This window comes from Trachemys scripta, chromosome 5 (assembly GCF_013100865.1).
Source record: "Trachemys scripta elegans isolate TJP31775 chromosome 5, CAS_Tse_1.0, whole genome shotgun sequence".
In the NCBI taxonomy this organism is placed as follows: domain Eukaryota; kingdom Metazoa; phylum Chordata; order Testudines; family Emydidae; genus Trachemys; species Trachemys scripta.
The window spans coordinates 11,379,904-11,394,904 of NC_048302.1; the positions used below are offsets into that span (position 1 = coordinate 11,379,904).

General features: G+C 42.3%; 1 protein-coding gene across 1 annotated transcript in view; it reads left to right on the forward strand.

Annotated features, from left to right (window-relative positions):
• ADAMTS3 (ADAM metallopeptidase with thrombospondin type 1 motif 3) overlaps window positions 1-15,001 on the forward strand; it is a 192,033-nt gene that overhangs the window by 158,554 nt on the left and 18,478 nt on the right. Inside the window, 8 exon segments of the mRNA XM_034771735.1 lie at window positions 2,489-2,594; window positions 3,625-3,768; window positions 6,774-6,906; window positions 7,328-7,441; window positions 8,724-8,869; window positions 9,894-10,069; window positions 11,299-11,432; window positions 12,262-12,385. Of these exon segments, the coding sequence (XP_034627626.1) occupies window positions 2,489-2,594; window positions 3,625-3,768; window positions 6,774-6,906; window positions 7,328-7,441; window positions 8,724-8,869; window positions 9,894-10,069; window positions 11,299-11,432; window positions 12,262-12,385 (1,077 nt within the window).

Genomic DNA, 15,001 nt, shown 5'->3' on the forward strand with positions numbered 1-15,001 from the left:
TATAGGATTTAATCCACGTGACTGCCAGTAACTACAAGTCATGATGAGAAGACCTGAAAATGGGTCACTCTGTGTAACTGTGAGAATTTGTCTCTTCTTCCCTCAGTCTATGTGCACTGATAATGCAGAATCTTTTCTCGAACTTTCGATCCAATCCAAGCATTCATTGACACCTCTTGCACTGTAGTCAGCACTAGAGCTGGGTGAAGGGTTTTTAGCAGAATAATTTATTCAAGGCCAGAATATGAGTGGTCCTGGGGTGGCTGCGTGGGACAAGCAAGAAGTTCCTTGTCCCCCTTGAATGCTGCTCAAGGACCACTCTCAGTAGCAGTCCCTGTGCTGCCTGTGGTCTGGGGAGCATGTTTTCTGCTGTCCACTGGGGAGCTGAAAGCTAAAAAAGGGTGTGGAAAAGGTGGGGGCATGGACTGCCTGTAGCACTGGCCTGTGGAGCTGTACTCCAGCAAAGGAAAGAAGCCATCTGCAGCATGCCAGGGCACAGTATTTCTAGTGCCCTTCCTGGCATGGGGCATTTCCTCACGACAGCTGTGCAGCCGAGTTGCTTAGAAGCCACAAAGTAGCTGGCAGTAAACTTTGCCTTTTGACAAATTGTCTGCTGACAGATTGTGAAATTCTCAAGCAGGCTGCTTGTTTGATCTATTTTATTAATTTCTTCAGTGAATAACTCTTGAAAGAGTTGTGAAAAGATAGGCGATTCCATATCGTGGAGGATTTTGAGGCTTCAAAAATTTGGCTTCATTCGTATTTGGAATGAAAACCACCCTTTTTGAAATGCTCCGCACAAGGGAATGGAGACTTGGCTCTGGGTCGGGCTGCCCTGGTGTATCCAGGCTCCTGCCTCCCCACGGAGCCAGGAGCCCCAGCGGGCTGCTGCGGACCCAGGCAGACAAGCTGGCTGGAAATCAGGCACTTTCAGGCAGGGTAACATCAGAACCATGCCTGGGTTTTGTCGCAACGTCATTGAAATGGAACTATCTCCACGGAATGTGTCCATTTCACCAGATGGGCATTGTCTGACAGGAAAACGTTCCATTGGAGAATTCCCAACACGCTCTGATTCTTGCTTGGCATACTGTTAAATGGTAATATTGTGAATGTTGTAATCAGATACACAGTTTGCACTGCTTCAATTAGCTACTGTAGATAAGTCACCTGGTGGCGTTTCTGTTCCCCAGTTGGTTGACGCACATAACTGACTGAGCAAGTTTTAAGTTGTGCATTGCATTGTAAATAGTGTGAATTGTGAATTTTACACTTGACTACCAATGAGAAATATGATCCCTGTTGCTTAGGCCTTGCATGTGTGAAAAATTTGCATTGGTTTAACTTAAATTGGGTTTTGAACTAATTTAGTTAAAACAGTGCAAACCCCTGTAAGACACTCATATTCCAGTTTAACATCAATACCACCTTAAGCTAAATGGTAACAAACCACACTTAAATAGAAATAAGATTTTCCATGGTGGGGTTTGCATCAGTTCAACTAAATCTGTTTAAAATCACTCCTCAAGTTAACAGTGCAACTTTCTCTTGTAGACAAGGTATTAGTTACATATGTTAACCATTCATGGAGCAAGACCAACTTCATGTGGTTTATGTAATTGACCACTATGGTGTCAATTGTACATTCCTTTGTAAAATTCACATTATCGGCGACCACAAACCCATATGAATTGAAATACACTTCCAGTACCCATAGCTGTTCATGAAAAGTGCCCAACTTGAGAAACGATTGGCTTTATTTTCAAAGGAGCTGAACATCTGCCCTTCTCCTTAGTTGGAGTTGAGTGCTCACCACTTCTCCCGACCAAGACTAAGGTGTCACAAGTCAGACTCCCCAAAACTGGAAGACCCAAAACTAATAGGTGCTTTTGAAAAATTTGACCTAAGCGTGTACGCCTATCCTAATAGATGAAGGTGGAGATTTTCTCCCTTGAGGAAGACTTCAGATGTTGCTGACAAAAAGACAGACCACATGAAAAGGGACCTAGACTAAAATTGAAAATACTAATATCAGCATGACAAAAAAGCTATTGCTGAAAACTTTACCTCCAAGTTAGACTGGAACATCATTTCATGAATTTTGGTGGTAAAAATGTAAGTGTCTAGAGAACAATGTAGATTGCTAATAAACCAGTCATGGCTTTTAGGTTTGTCACAGCACTTTAATCTGTGTGGTAGTCATTTTAATGAGAAAAGCTGCTTTAAAGTGGGTGGAGAAACTGGACATCAAGACAATAACTACGAAGAAATCCAAGACCATCGCATTCCAAAGGAAGTTCATCAACCTCCTCTCCCACTCAGACAGAGATGGACGTTTGCAGCTGACCTAACCTCATCTTGCAGTAGGGAAGCATATAGCTAACTACTCCTTCACGATGGGCTTTTATAGGCAAAAACAGTCAATCTTATGGGTTATCTAATAAAAAAAATTAAAGGAAACAAACCCAAACTGTATTGCTCTCAACAGGATACGCTCCCGTCACTGGCATGTGTCACCCTGTAAGAAGCTGCACTCTCAACCATGAGGATGGGTTTTCTTCAGCTTTTGTAGTTGCCCATGAAACTGGTCATGTGTAAGTCTTACTATTACAACCTGAGCAACATAAAGCACGGGGCTTATTCTCCTGCTCGCACAAAACAGTTTTATTCTCATGGGGGCTATGTGCATGGCAAATCTCCTTATATTTCTTATTCCTTTGGCATTCACAGGATCTTTAAGAAGTAAATGCGGGGCAAAATCTTATCTTGTAAAATTCCATGTGGTGGATTTTTATATCTAAGTCAAAAATGGAAAGCATTGAATACTGTCTTGATGCATTGCATTCAACAGTGACAATGGTTTGTCAAGCGACATGGACTTCTACCTGTTGCTTCACTAAATGCTATTGTATATTTATCAGATGTGGCATGTTTCGGGGAAATAAGTCGGGAATGGTTCGTTCAACAAAATATCTCCTTTAGCCAGCTGGATGAATTAATGTCACTGAGGGTCTGATTTTTAAAATTAGTAGACCAAGTTCCTCACTCGTATGGTAAATGAATGTGCAAAAGTGGACACATGAATTTGTGAACAAGTAATCCTCTATTTGTGATAAATGGAGATTTATCTCTATTTGCCTATTTGTTTTAATATCAAGAAGATAAGCCTGGATCATCCTAAATGTAGGGTTTGTCTGCTCATGGAGTTATTCAGGAATAGCTATTCCGTTGTGGCTTAACTAAACTGGAATAACATACTCTTATTCCAGAATAAGCGTGTCCACACATGGGTTACTGAGGAATATTTATTTTGCTTTAAATTCACACCCTACCTTAATCTGAATTAACTTTCAGGTGTAGATAAGCCCTTTGGTTTCTGTTCAGTTAATTAAAAATAAAATCAATGAAGAGATGCATTAAAGAAACAATCTTTCAGGAGTTCTTTAATGTCCATCCATGGGTATTTTGTCATTAGTACAGAGTCCCACTTAATGGTATTTGTAGGACGTGAAAACTAAATCCCCTTTTAACAAAGCTATGGGAAGTGTGAATTGTTTAAACCCCATCCCCCCATCCTTTTTTTGGTAGGAATAACACCGATTTTGTTGCTGCTCTTTGTTTCAGGCTGGGAATGGAGCATGACGGGCAAGGGAACAGATGTGGGGATGAGACGGCTATGGGGAGTGTCATGGCTCCTTTGGTGCAGGCTGCATTTCATCGTTACCACTGGTCCCGGTGCAGTGGCCAAGAACTGAAAAGATACATACAGTAAGGACCTGTTGGTGTCTAGTGTAGTTATCTATGAAATAGCACTTTGTGCCGTCAGCTCACATGCTTCCTTCCACTGTACTCAGCAGAGGAAAGAAAGAGGGAAATCCCAGCCCATACCACCAGGGAGCAACATGATCCCCTGCGAGCTGCAAAAGCTCCTTTCCGCAAGCACAAGTGGAATTGGGGCTTCTGAGATTTTGGAGAGATGTCAGGATGGAGCAACTCTGCGTGGTTGATATGCTTATTGCAATGCCATCTTCCCCCTGTGGGGTATTAATCCCCCTTGAATGGCATAGCGGGGGCTAGGCGCACATGGCTAATGGCAGCATGGCTGTCGAGGGAGCGTGCTGCATCCTCTCTGCTGTCTCTTTCCAGAGATTCAGTGCCTTTTCTGCCCTTTAGATCCTTTCTGTGCTGGGGAGAGGAGTAACAGGCCTACGGTTGTGTATAAGTAAGTGGATTTGAGATGGATTCATGCTCATGATTTGTACATTTAAATAGGAATTCAATCTTAAAATTCACCACCGCAAATGAATACTCCTGAACTTTAACAGAACACCAACAACCAAAACAACAGTTGCATTTCAAGGTACAAAAAATCTCTTACAAAAAAAAAAAGTCACTTTCCAAATCTCCTTTCTGGCAGCCACATCGCTTCCATCTTAACTTTTTTAAAGAAGTGCTAAGTCAGCAGCAACAGTTCCTCATATAGGGCCAGATCCGAAATCAGTGGGAATCTTTCCAGTGACTTTAGTGGACTTTGAATCAGGTTCCTAGATTTTGCAAACTCTGAAATTCTAGCGAATACAAAACTCCCTTTGACTCAGTGGGAATTTGTGTATTTGAAATGATGGCAGGATGGAGCCCTGAAAGCAGAAAAGGGGAATTGCAAAATGGCTGGAGAAACAGGAAAATATTTAAATCTCTGTGTGTGTGTGTGTGTGTGTGTGTATATGTGTGTGTATATGTGTGTGTGTGTGTGTATGTATATATATATATATATATATATATTGTGATAGACCCAGCCCAGTTGGGAACAGCAGAGTAGCAGAAGGGAGATATACTGGCCACTGGAAAAGTAGTTTTCTGTTCCCTGAGTGACCAGAGCAGGGGCTGCTCCAGGCTAATAGACCACCTGACTCCAATTAACCTGCTAAGAGACAGGTGAGGCAGTTAAGCACCTGACTCTAATTAAGGTCCCTCTGATGCTATAAAAGGGCTCACTCCAGTCAAGCCAGGGGGAGCCAGGGGAGAGGAAGTGTGTGTGAGGAACTGGGAGCAAGAGGTGTGCAAGAAGCTGAGAGTGAGTAGGCGTACTGCTGGAGGACTGAGGAGTACAAGCGTTATCAGACATCAGGAGGAAGGTCCGATGGTGAGGACAAAGAAGGTGTTGGGAGGAGGCCATGGGGAAGTAGCCCAGGGAGTTGTAGGTGTCGTGCAACTGTACCAGGAGGTACTCTAAACAGCTGCAGTCCACAGGGCCCTGGGCTGGAATCCCGAGTAGAGGGTGGGCCAGAGTTCCCCCCATACCTCCCAACTCCTGATCAAACACAGGAGGAATTGACCTGGACTATAGCTTCTACCAGAGGGGAAGGTCTCTGGACTGTTTCCTGACCCACTGGGTGAATCTGTGAAGCGAGCAAATCCGCCAATAAGCGCAGGACCCACCAAGGTAGAGGAGGAACTTTGTCACAATATATATAAAAGCACAGCTGGATGGAGAGTGATTTTATTGCTATTTTGACATTTTTTCCTAATCCTCCTCCTGTTGCATACCTGAGACCTCTCACAACTTCCATTCAGTCCTGACTCGCTGGTCTAAATGGGAGTATTGCCTGAGAGAGAACTGGATAAGGGCTTCACAAACTGCTTTGTTCTTTGCAAACACATCTCACCTGAGACATGACAAACTCACTAAACCAAATACATCTTACAGATATTTATCTATAATGAGTAACATGTAAGGTATCTACAGAAAGCTTGTAACTTGTCAAGATTCATAATCATTGTGAGATGTAGGTAGGGGTAATATTTAAGGAACAATGTATTTACACTGGCAGTATGCTGTATGGACTTGGGAGTAAAAAATTAGTCACCAGGGGATAATGTGTTGTGGTGATGGCCCATTCAGGCAGGAGAGAGTTGTCACCCCAGCCTGTTTGGCTGGTGATGCAGTGCAAGGCTCAATTGTTTACCCTTGCACAATACTAGGACTTTTGATGAGAAGCCATTGGAGGCCACTTCAAACAATCAGAACCACTTGGAGATTAAAAAAAGGAACTTTACAACAAGACTGGGGTTGGCCCTGTCTGTGAATAGAAACTAAAGGCTGCTTTTAGTATAATACAGAGGCGGGCAAAGCTCTCTGTATCCATTCACTGAGGAAACCCATTCTGGAGCAGGGATGTTTTCATGAAAGATTGAATCCTGGTTCTTGGGGAACCAACCATTTCTGGGAGGAAAACCTTCTTTATGAGATAAGAAAGGTAATTATTAGTGTAGACCCAGGTTTACCTTTTATGATTTTGTTTTCTGTTGTAACCATTTGTTTCCACCACTTTCTCTGATTTCTAATTAAACCTTTAGTCTTTCTTAAATAAACCTACTTTTGTTTTATTTTAAGTGCTCGAGTAGGCTGTGTCAGGGGCTGGATATCACAGGGGAATGTTTCCAAGGGACTTGAGGACTGGGATGCACCTCTTGTTAACCTGCAAGCCAAAGACCTAGCCCAGAGGAGAGTGCTTGAAAGGCTGGTAGTGTTAGGGAGCTAACTCCCAGCCATGCCCAAGCAAGACTCCCTCATGCTGAAAGCAGGGTAACAAGGAGACTCCCATTCCTGGGTACCCCGAGAACCATCACAATATTATTATCCCCTGTTCAGTTAGAGTCCTGTGTTGTGGTGGTCACACATTCTAATGGATGAGAACAAGCAGAAATAACTATGTTGGTCGGAAAATATCACTGAGTATTCTCATGGGCTTTCTGCGTTTCTCTTCCCACAGCTCCTATGACTGTCTCCTTGATGACCCCTTTGAACATGATTGGCCCAAACTTCCTGAACTGCCAGGAATCAATTATTCCATGGATGAACAATGCCGCTTTGATTTTGGTGTTGGTTACAAAATGTGCACAGCGGTATGTCTGCAGTGGTTGTTCTAAAGATTAAAAACATTTTATGTAGTTGCTTTCGACCCTTTTCAGTAGTCATAATTTTTTTTTGAGGGATGCAAGAGGCTGAGTGTATTGAAACAGCGTAAAGGTGCAAAGTGCCAGTAAAATATGTATCCAGACTCATTTAGGATCATTCCGGGGTTTCATGAAAATGTAGGAGCCTATAATGCATAGTTTTACCAAAATTGATAGTAATTCTCATGGAGGAACATCAGTGTGGTGTGTTTAAATAGTGATAGTATTGTGGTCAACTTGGTTTTAACCAGTGAAATGGTTTAGTGAAATGTGATGATGGTTAATGCCCTGATTGTTGCTATGAACAGTATCAATAACATGATTGTTAATTTCATTTAATAAATGTCTTGGTCTTGTTAATACATTTCAGTTTCGAACCTTTGACCCATGTAAGCAGCTGTGGTGTAGCCATCCAGATAATCCATACTTCTGTAAAACTAAGAAAGGGCCTCCACTCGATGGCACAGAATGTGCCCCAGGGAAGGTGAGTATATTATGTTTTCAGTATCTTTTTATTTTAAAATGTCAGGATAGATCTCGTTTGGGGGCTTAATCCCAGAAGTTCCTGACTTCAGTGGGAAGAATGAGGCCAAGGTCATGAAGGAGGAGGAACTATACAATGTGCACGGTTCAGGGCTCATCTTAGAAGCAAGTCAGAGTGTGGTGTACTTTACGAAACGGTGTTGGAAGCCAGACGATCGAAGCTCAGCCTTAGAGCTAACCTTGCATCAGTGCCATCTTGTGGGCTTTGCGTTACGTTTTTGGAGTCGTTTCATCTGAAAACTGCCCAGAAAGTAGCAGTGGGAAACCACTGTATCAGACTTTGCCCTTACTCTAGGATTGAAGTAGTTACTCTTAAACGCTTGGTGCTTGCGGTCCAGACATCCTGTGGCTAACGCACTACTAATGTGCCTGGATTAACTGTTTTTCTTTTAATATCTTCAGTGGTGGGTCCCTGCTTTTAACTGTGATTTTTAATTAGCAGCTAACATACCTATAAATGTTTGGTTAGCAAATTCTGTGTACTTTGAGATACAGAGAAGCTGCTTATGCCATCCAAATATGCCATAGCCAACAGCAAAAAGTGCACTGTTGGATGACTAACCCTCTATCTGAGTGTAAATGGACATTAGAAACGGTACAATATGAGCAAAAGGTCCTACGCTGCTCTTTGGCACTGTATCTTGCACACACAAAAATTAAAAGGTGCTGAATGGAGGCAGGCTGGGATTGAGCCAAAAAGAAACAAACAAAGAGCAATCAGGTTAATTAAGGGCTGGATTGTATCCAGCGTTACGTGCTGGAGGAAACATTGGAATGGGTTACCTAGGGAGGGGGTGGAATCTCCTTCCTTAGAGGTTTTTAAGGTCAGGTTTGACAAAGCCCTGGCTGGGATGATTTCGTTAGGGATTGGTCCTGCTTTGAGCAAGGGGTTGGACTAGATGACCTCCTGAGGTCCCTTCCAACCCTGATATGCTATGATTCTAAGCAATCTACAGCGCACGCACACTGCCCTGCACTGCCTACCTGTATTGTGCGTCACAGCACAAAGGGTGAGCAGCCTCCATGAGTCTGCTACTCCCCTCCTCCTCAACCCTGTTCCTCCACCAGAGAATTGTGAGTCTGAGGCCTAGTCTGTGCCTAGGGCAGTGCATCTACAAGCTGCCCTTTACTATGGGTGATAGTTACAGTAAAATCTAGCCCTGAGCATTGTTCGTAATGTTACTTTAATTCCACTTTTTTATTTCTCGCCCGGTTCTCCTCAGTGGTGCTATAAAGGTCACTGTATGTGGAAGAATGCTAACCAGCTGAAACAGGATGGCAACTGGGGATCCTGGACAAAGTTTGGCTCCTGCTCACGGACCTGTGGTACCGGCGTTCGCTTCAGAACACGCCAGTGCAACAATCCAATGTAAGTCTGGAAGTCTCTAATGAACTGGCATTTCCCATTGGTCTGGAGTTTTTATAGGTGTAGGATGCAGCTTGAATGACATTTACACTGGGCAAAGGGACTGCCACAGTTCTGCAGTGCAGCAGAAGTTCAGCGGTTTTACGGCAGATGGGGTGGTGGACACCTGCAGATTGGGCACACAGAGATGCCGCACACCTGAACTCGGTGGAGCTGGGCTCCATGCCAGTTCTGCACACAAGACAGTGGGTGGAGCATTGTGGGGAGGGGGCATAGGGACTGACAGGGTTGTGGCTACTGGGTCTGAGATTACCTGGAGCTTTGTACAGAGGGTGTGTGTGGGAGGGTTGGGGGGTGCGCTTCTGCTATTCCAGTAATTTGTACAGGCACCATAGAGGGGTTATAAAGCTACAACAGACCCCATGCAAAGAACTGGACGTTTTATTCCATTGACTCTAACCCCCCTGCAGCCGGACTCTCTGCGGGGGGCTGGGAGGATGGGATCATCTTTGGAGAATTCTAGAATTTCCAGAAACCTCTGCCGAAAACATCTATATGATATTAGGAAATGTGAAAGAGTGGAGAGAAGGTGGAGTATTGCATCTACAGCCTGAAAGACCTATTCTTCGATGACCCCTAATGCAAGAATTTTCTCTGTGTTTCAGTGACATTATCTGATTATAAATCAACCATTACTGGTGTGCACACACCATTGCATCTGAAAAAATTCCTGCTTGGGCATGCACATGGGCCGACTGGATGTCTAGTTACCCGATCAGCACACACACGTTGCTTTGCAAGTGCAAATGCATAGCTTTGCAATTTATTTGTTCTCCCAGTGTTTTTACAAGCTCACCCATTCCACCTGCCTTTGACAATTTGGCCCTGAAAAATAAGATTAACCCTTTGTTGTGGGAAGCTCCTCTGCTCTTGCTGTAGCTGTTTTTCACTAGTGCATTCCATCAGAAAATCTCCACTCCTGATGTTCAAGGATTTTAAAAGCCTTTTAAACTTTTTCCCCCCTTAGGCCAGTCAATGGTGGTCAAGATTGCGCCAGTGTCAATTTTGAGTATCAGCTTTGCAATACAGAAGAATGTCCAAAGCACTTTGAGGACTTCCGAGCACAGCAGTGTCAGCAGCGTAATTCCCATTTCGAACATCAGAAGAGCAAACACCACTGGCTGCCCTATGAGCACCCTGATGGTAAGTGCAGTTACACTTTTGTGTTTAAACCCCATCGCCTGCAGGGATCTCATTCTGCTGTACAGCACATGGGGATTTGAAGGTGGTGTTGGGACACTGCCACTTCCAGAAATAAGAAGTGTTAAAATGCAAGGAGGTGAGAATAAAAAGAGGAAAAATGATGGTCCAGAATGAAGTGATGATGGGTGCAACCACAGCAACATTGCTGTAACCCCCCAGCCTACCCCACCTTTCCCCTTGGTATGGATTTGATTCTGCACAGTGCTGAAGGCTCTGAGCTCCTGCTGTGCGAGCCAGTGGGAATTGATTGCACTCAGCACAAGCCCGGTTAGGGTTAGGGCGTGACAAGGCTCTGCTCAGATGCTGGAGGGCTCTTCCTAGCACCCATGTGCCTCCCTCCCTCCCATCTACAGGAGAGTGACAGGTTGTCTAACCATTGCTGCTGCTCTCATCCACTGCAGCTAAAATTAACAAATGTGCTGTCCTAATGGCATTGCTTTAGGACATCTCTTCAGTATTTTTTCCACTTTTCTATACTCCCCCAACCGAAGCCTAGCAGACCTTGTCTATTATTAACACCAGTTAATCTTTCCCCTTTTGGTTAACTATAGTGAACAATGGCAGAGGCAAATATAAATATTGGATTGTCAGACCAGCAAAAGGTACCACAGAACTCTCTGGGTTGCTGTCAAAATTGCTCTCATTTTGTTCTATATGTTTTATCTCATAGAATACAGTTTTATAGTATTTTTAATATGAAATTAGATGGCATGATCTAGAAATATTGTTTGGGCTGGGGGTTTCAAAGGAACCTAAGGGAGTTAGGTGCTCTTTTGAAAATCCTGGCCCAGCAATATCTTATTCTGACCCTGGCTTTCAGTTGGGATCAGAGCGGATAGCTGCTTTTGGAATAGTTCCAGGTCCAGTTCTGTGCAATCCTTTCAAAGGGAGTTGATTTCCATGAGAATTGAGGGTGCGTAGCCTCTCAAAGGACTAGGAACATTACGCATTTGAAAGCTAATAATAATAATTAGTGTACCTCAAGTGGAGAATTGAGCACCAAGCATCTGAATTCAGGCACAAGGTTTCACAACTAAGGCTCCTTTCTATTTATACCGTACAGCATTCCTGTTGTTACTGATTTAAAACTTTGTGGGGTTTGTTTGTTTTCTAAAGCATGTTTGGGTTATTGCAATACACACAGTTAACACCATTTCCCTGTTTTTCAGCCAACAAAAGATGCCACTTATACTGCCAGTCCAAAGAAACTGGAGACATTGCTTATATGAAACAACTGGCACATGACGGGACTCGCTGTTCTTATAAAGATCCATACAGCATTTGTGTGCGTGGAGAATGTGTGGTAAGTGACATTTACTTCTGGTGGTTTTGCTGATTATCCAACAATGCTGTACAATCATAATTAGAGCTGGCCTAATGCTGTAGTATTCAGCAAACAGCATATGAACATGAAACGTTCACCAAATCATATTTTCCAGGATCCCCCAATTTTAATTAAAATCATAGTTATACTACAGGTTTATTTCTTACAAATACTGTCATTGTCTAAATAATTCTTTTTAAACCAGTTGCTTCTACTGCTTTTTTGATATTTTTCTGTGTAATAACAGCTTAATTGATCACTGTCCTCTTCAAAGATGTTAAGGGCTCTTATGAAGAGGACAGAGACCAATTAATCACCATGTCCACTAAAGGTAGGACAAGAAGTAATGGGCTTAATCTGCAGTAAGGGAGATTTAGGTTAGATATTAGGAAAAATTTTCCTAAACTCTCAGGGCAGTTAAGCTCCGGAATAGGCTTCCAAGGGAGGTTGTGGCATCCCATCATTGAAGGTTTTTAAGAGCATGTTGGACAAACATCTGTCAAGATTTACTTGGTCCCACCAGATTGTAGGGGCTGGACTTGAGGACCTCTTGATGTCCCTTCCAGCTCTGTGTTTCTATGATTCTAAGTGAAAATAAATTCTGAATTTCTCTGTTGCCTGTTCCTTTTTTTACAATCCCTAAATGTAATCAATACAGGAATCAGTTCAGAGCTGTCACTGTGTTATTCAATCGCAGTCTTTCAAGTATTTTTATATTTAATTACATCAGTTGTTGGGTGAACTTTCCTTTCCACTGTGATATTTATAATGGGTGGAAAAAATGCTCCTCTTACTCTCCTCTCTGCAGAAAGTGGGCTGTGACAAGGAAATTGGTTCCAACAAAGTTGAAGATAAATGTGGGGTCTGCGGTGGAGATAACTCTCATTGCCGAACGGTCAAAGGGACCTTTACCCGAACTCCCAAAAAGCCCGGTAGGCTGAGCACTTTCATGCACCCAGATATATTCCATCTTGTCATTAGTGTTTATTAATATAGACTGGTTAGAAAAATGTATCCTCACCTGCTTAAACAAAGTTGCAAGACTGTATACAAAAATAGCAAGTTCTTTCTTTGACAGCAAAATACATATATTTTAAAAACACTAAATATTAATAATTTTTGTTTTTTGAAGGACCTGTTTAAGACAACTTGGCTAAACTAGACTATCTAATATCCCTGTGTAGTGTAGAGCATATTTAGTTTTTCAGTCAGTCATACGATGGCTCTAATCAGTGGTAAAAATATGATTTTTGCTGAACAAAAATAACCTGTAAGGCCAATAGTGAAATATGGAAAAAAGATCAAGTCCCTGGTTAGCAGATTTAGGGCCAGATCATTGCCAGCTGTTGGGCCTGCTTCTCAGTTACACTAACACCCCTTTACGCTGCTCTGGCAGCCTAAAGGGGGGTATAAGTATAATCATCTGTGCTTTAGCACCTCTTTACCCTCTTAGCGGTCTTAGTGTATGAGAGAATCAGGCCCAAATGATTTCAGTAGTAGAGGATTGGGACCTTAATGTGACACGTGTTTTAGCATGTTAAGTCTGAACATTTATTCAGGGATGAAAAATACCATTTAATGAGTAATATTTATTGTATTCAATGTGACTTTTGCACTTGTTTCCCCCAGAACACTCTATTACACACATTTCCCTCTAGCCTCTCTAAAGAAAACCATTTAAAAAAAACTGGGCGGGCTTATTTTTTTCACAAGCTTCTCTAATGGCATGTGTACAAATCTAGAGGTCTGTCAATACATGTGTGTTTGGTGTCAAGCTGGCTTTGTGTAGTAAACTCCCAAATTACAATGCCTTGGCCAAGGGGAAAAAATGAATACAATCAAAATTCCCATGCCCATTTTTGTGTGGGAAGTGAAATAATTCTGAATTGAATGTGCTAGTTTTCAGTGGCACCTTCATCGTTTTTGTAATTTTTGGGCTATGTTTAAAGGCAGGGGATTGAGACGAAGGGGAGTGTGTGTATGGTAATGATCACTTAGCTGAACAGAAAAGGTGTCAAGGTTGAGACACACTCCCCTTAAAATAGGCCAAATTCAGTCCTCCAGTACTCATGCCTGATACCAAAGCCAGTGGGAGCTGTACTTTTCTAAGTGCATTTAAATGAGACCGCCACTTTACTGGGATGTTTCATAGCATAAAGCTAGCAAATGGTAATGACTGCGGCACAAATGAGTCAGTATTACCAAACGCTCAGCTGTACATAGATGCATCAAGTCCGTTCCAAGCAGTTCAGTTCTTTTTGTAACCAGGTGTTAAAAATGGGAGTGAAATTGTAAGCTCCAACCATAAAGTTACCAAATTAAAGATTAAAAGAGGAAATGTTCTATAAGTAACAAGGAAATGAAGGGACTGTTAGTTTTATTCCTGTATATTATGCAACACGTTGTTTGCCATTTTAAGGCTTTTCAAACTGTTTATATTTTAGTAAAATGAAGTAAGACCTCTTCTTTTAATGGTAAGCCCTGCCCATCCCTTCCTGCTCAGAGAGAAGCCTCACGGGGATCTGTATCCTAAGCATGCCATGGAGCACAGCTGTGCAAGGATTGGCTGTTCGGCAGCACAGAGGGGTTTGGGAAGGAGCAGGGAGGAAGAGTAGTGTATCTCGGTCTGAATTTGCATAGGTGTAAATGTTGTTAAGTGACGCCAGTGACGCTGTGCCAGATTTGCACCAGCGTCAGTGCTTGCAGAATTTGGTCAATAGCTAGACAGCCCACTTAAAATTAGATGAAAATAAGCTAGTGTATGTGGCAGTAAAATGGGACAAGGATTCCACTGCAGAATATTTATAAACTATCACCATCCATTTGGAATATTCTCATTGCTATCTGTTCTCCAGACCAATGGAGAGGCAAGACAGTGGTTTTTTTTTAAACAAATGATGAGTTAATAAAGCACCTTACAAAACACCTGCTATTTAAAAATGTGATTGTTTTCTCCACCTCTTTTGCTGGCTGGGATGAATCAAGCCAAGACAGATTATGTGGGGAAATAAATCTTTGTGTAAGGTGTTGACATAGGGAATATACATACACTGACCGAATACACATGTGTATTGGAATGGGATGGAAAACAGCACATTGGAGCCATATAAGAAACCCTCTATATTTCTGGAATCAGCAGTAGTTCATGATTTCTGACACAGTTAAGTTCTTAATAATCAGAAATAGAGATGGTCAAAATGTTCCCAATTTTTTCATTTAAAAACTTACTTTTCTGTGGCATCGGTATGATTTGTGTGAGAAAGCATAAACAGTCTTCCCGATGTCAAACTCAAATGTCTTGTGGGTGATCAATGTTGTTAAAAGGCTGTTTGGAAAAGGCAGCTAATTATTCAACTCCAAACTGATGTTTCAATGCTAGCATAACATCTATTGCTTTACAGTAATTGTGGCAATATAGTCATTAAAAGACTAATTAAACTCTTCCAACAGGGAAACATTTAAGCAAGAGGTGCCAAAGAGAATTCAAGTTGCTGGAAAATGAAATCTGCAAGTATCCAACTTAAAATCACCTACCTGATTTTTTCATT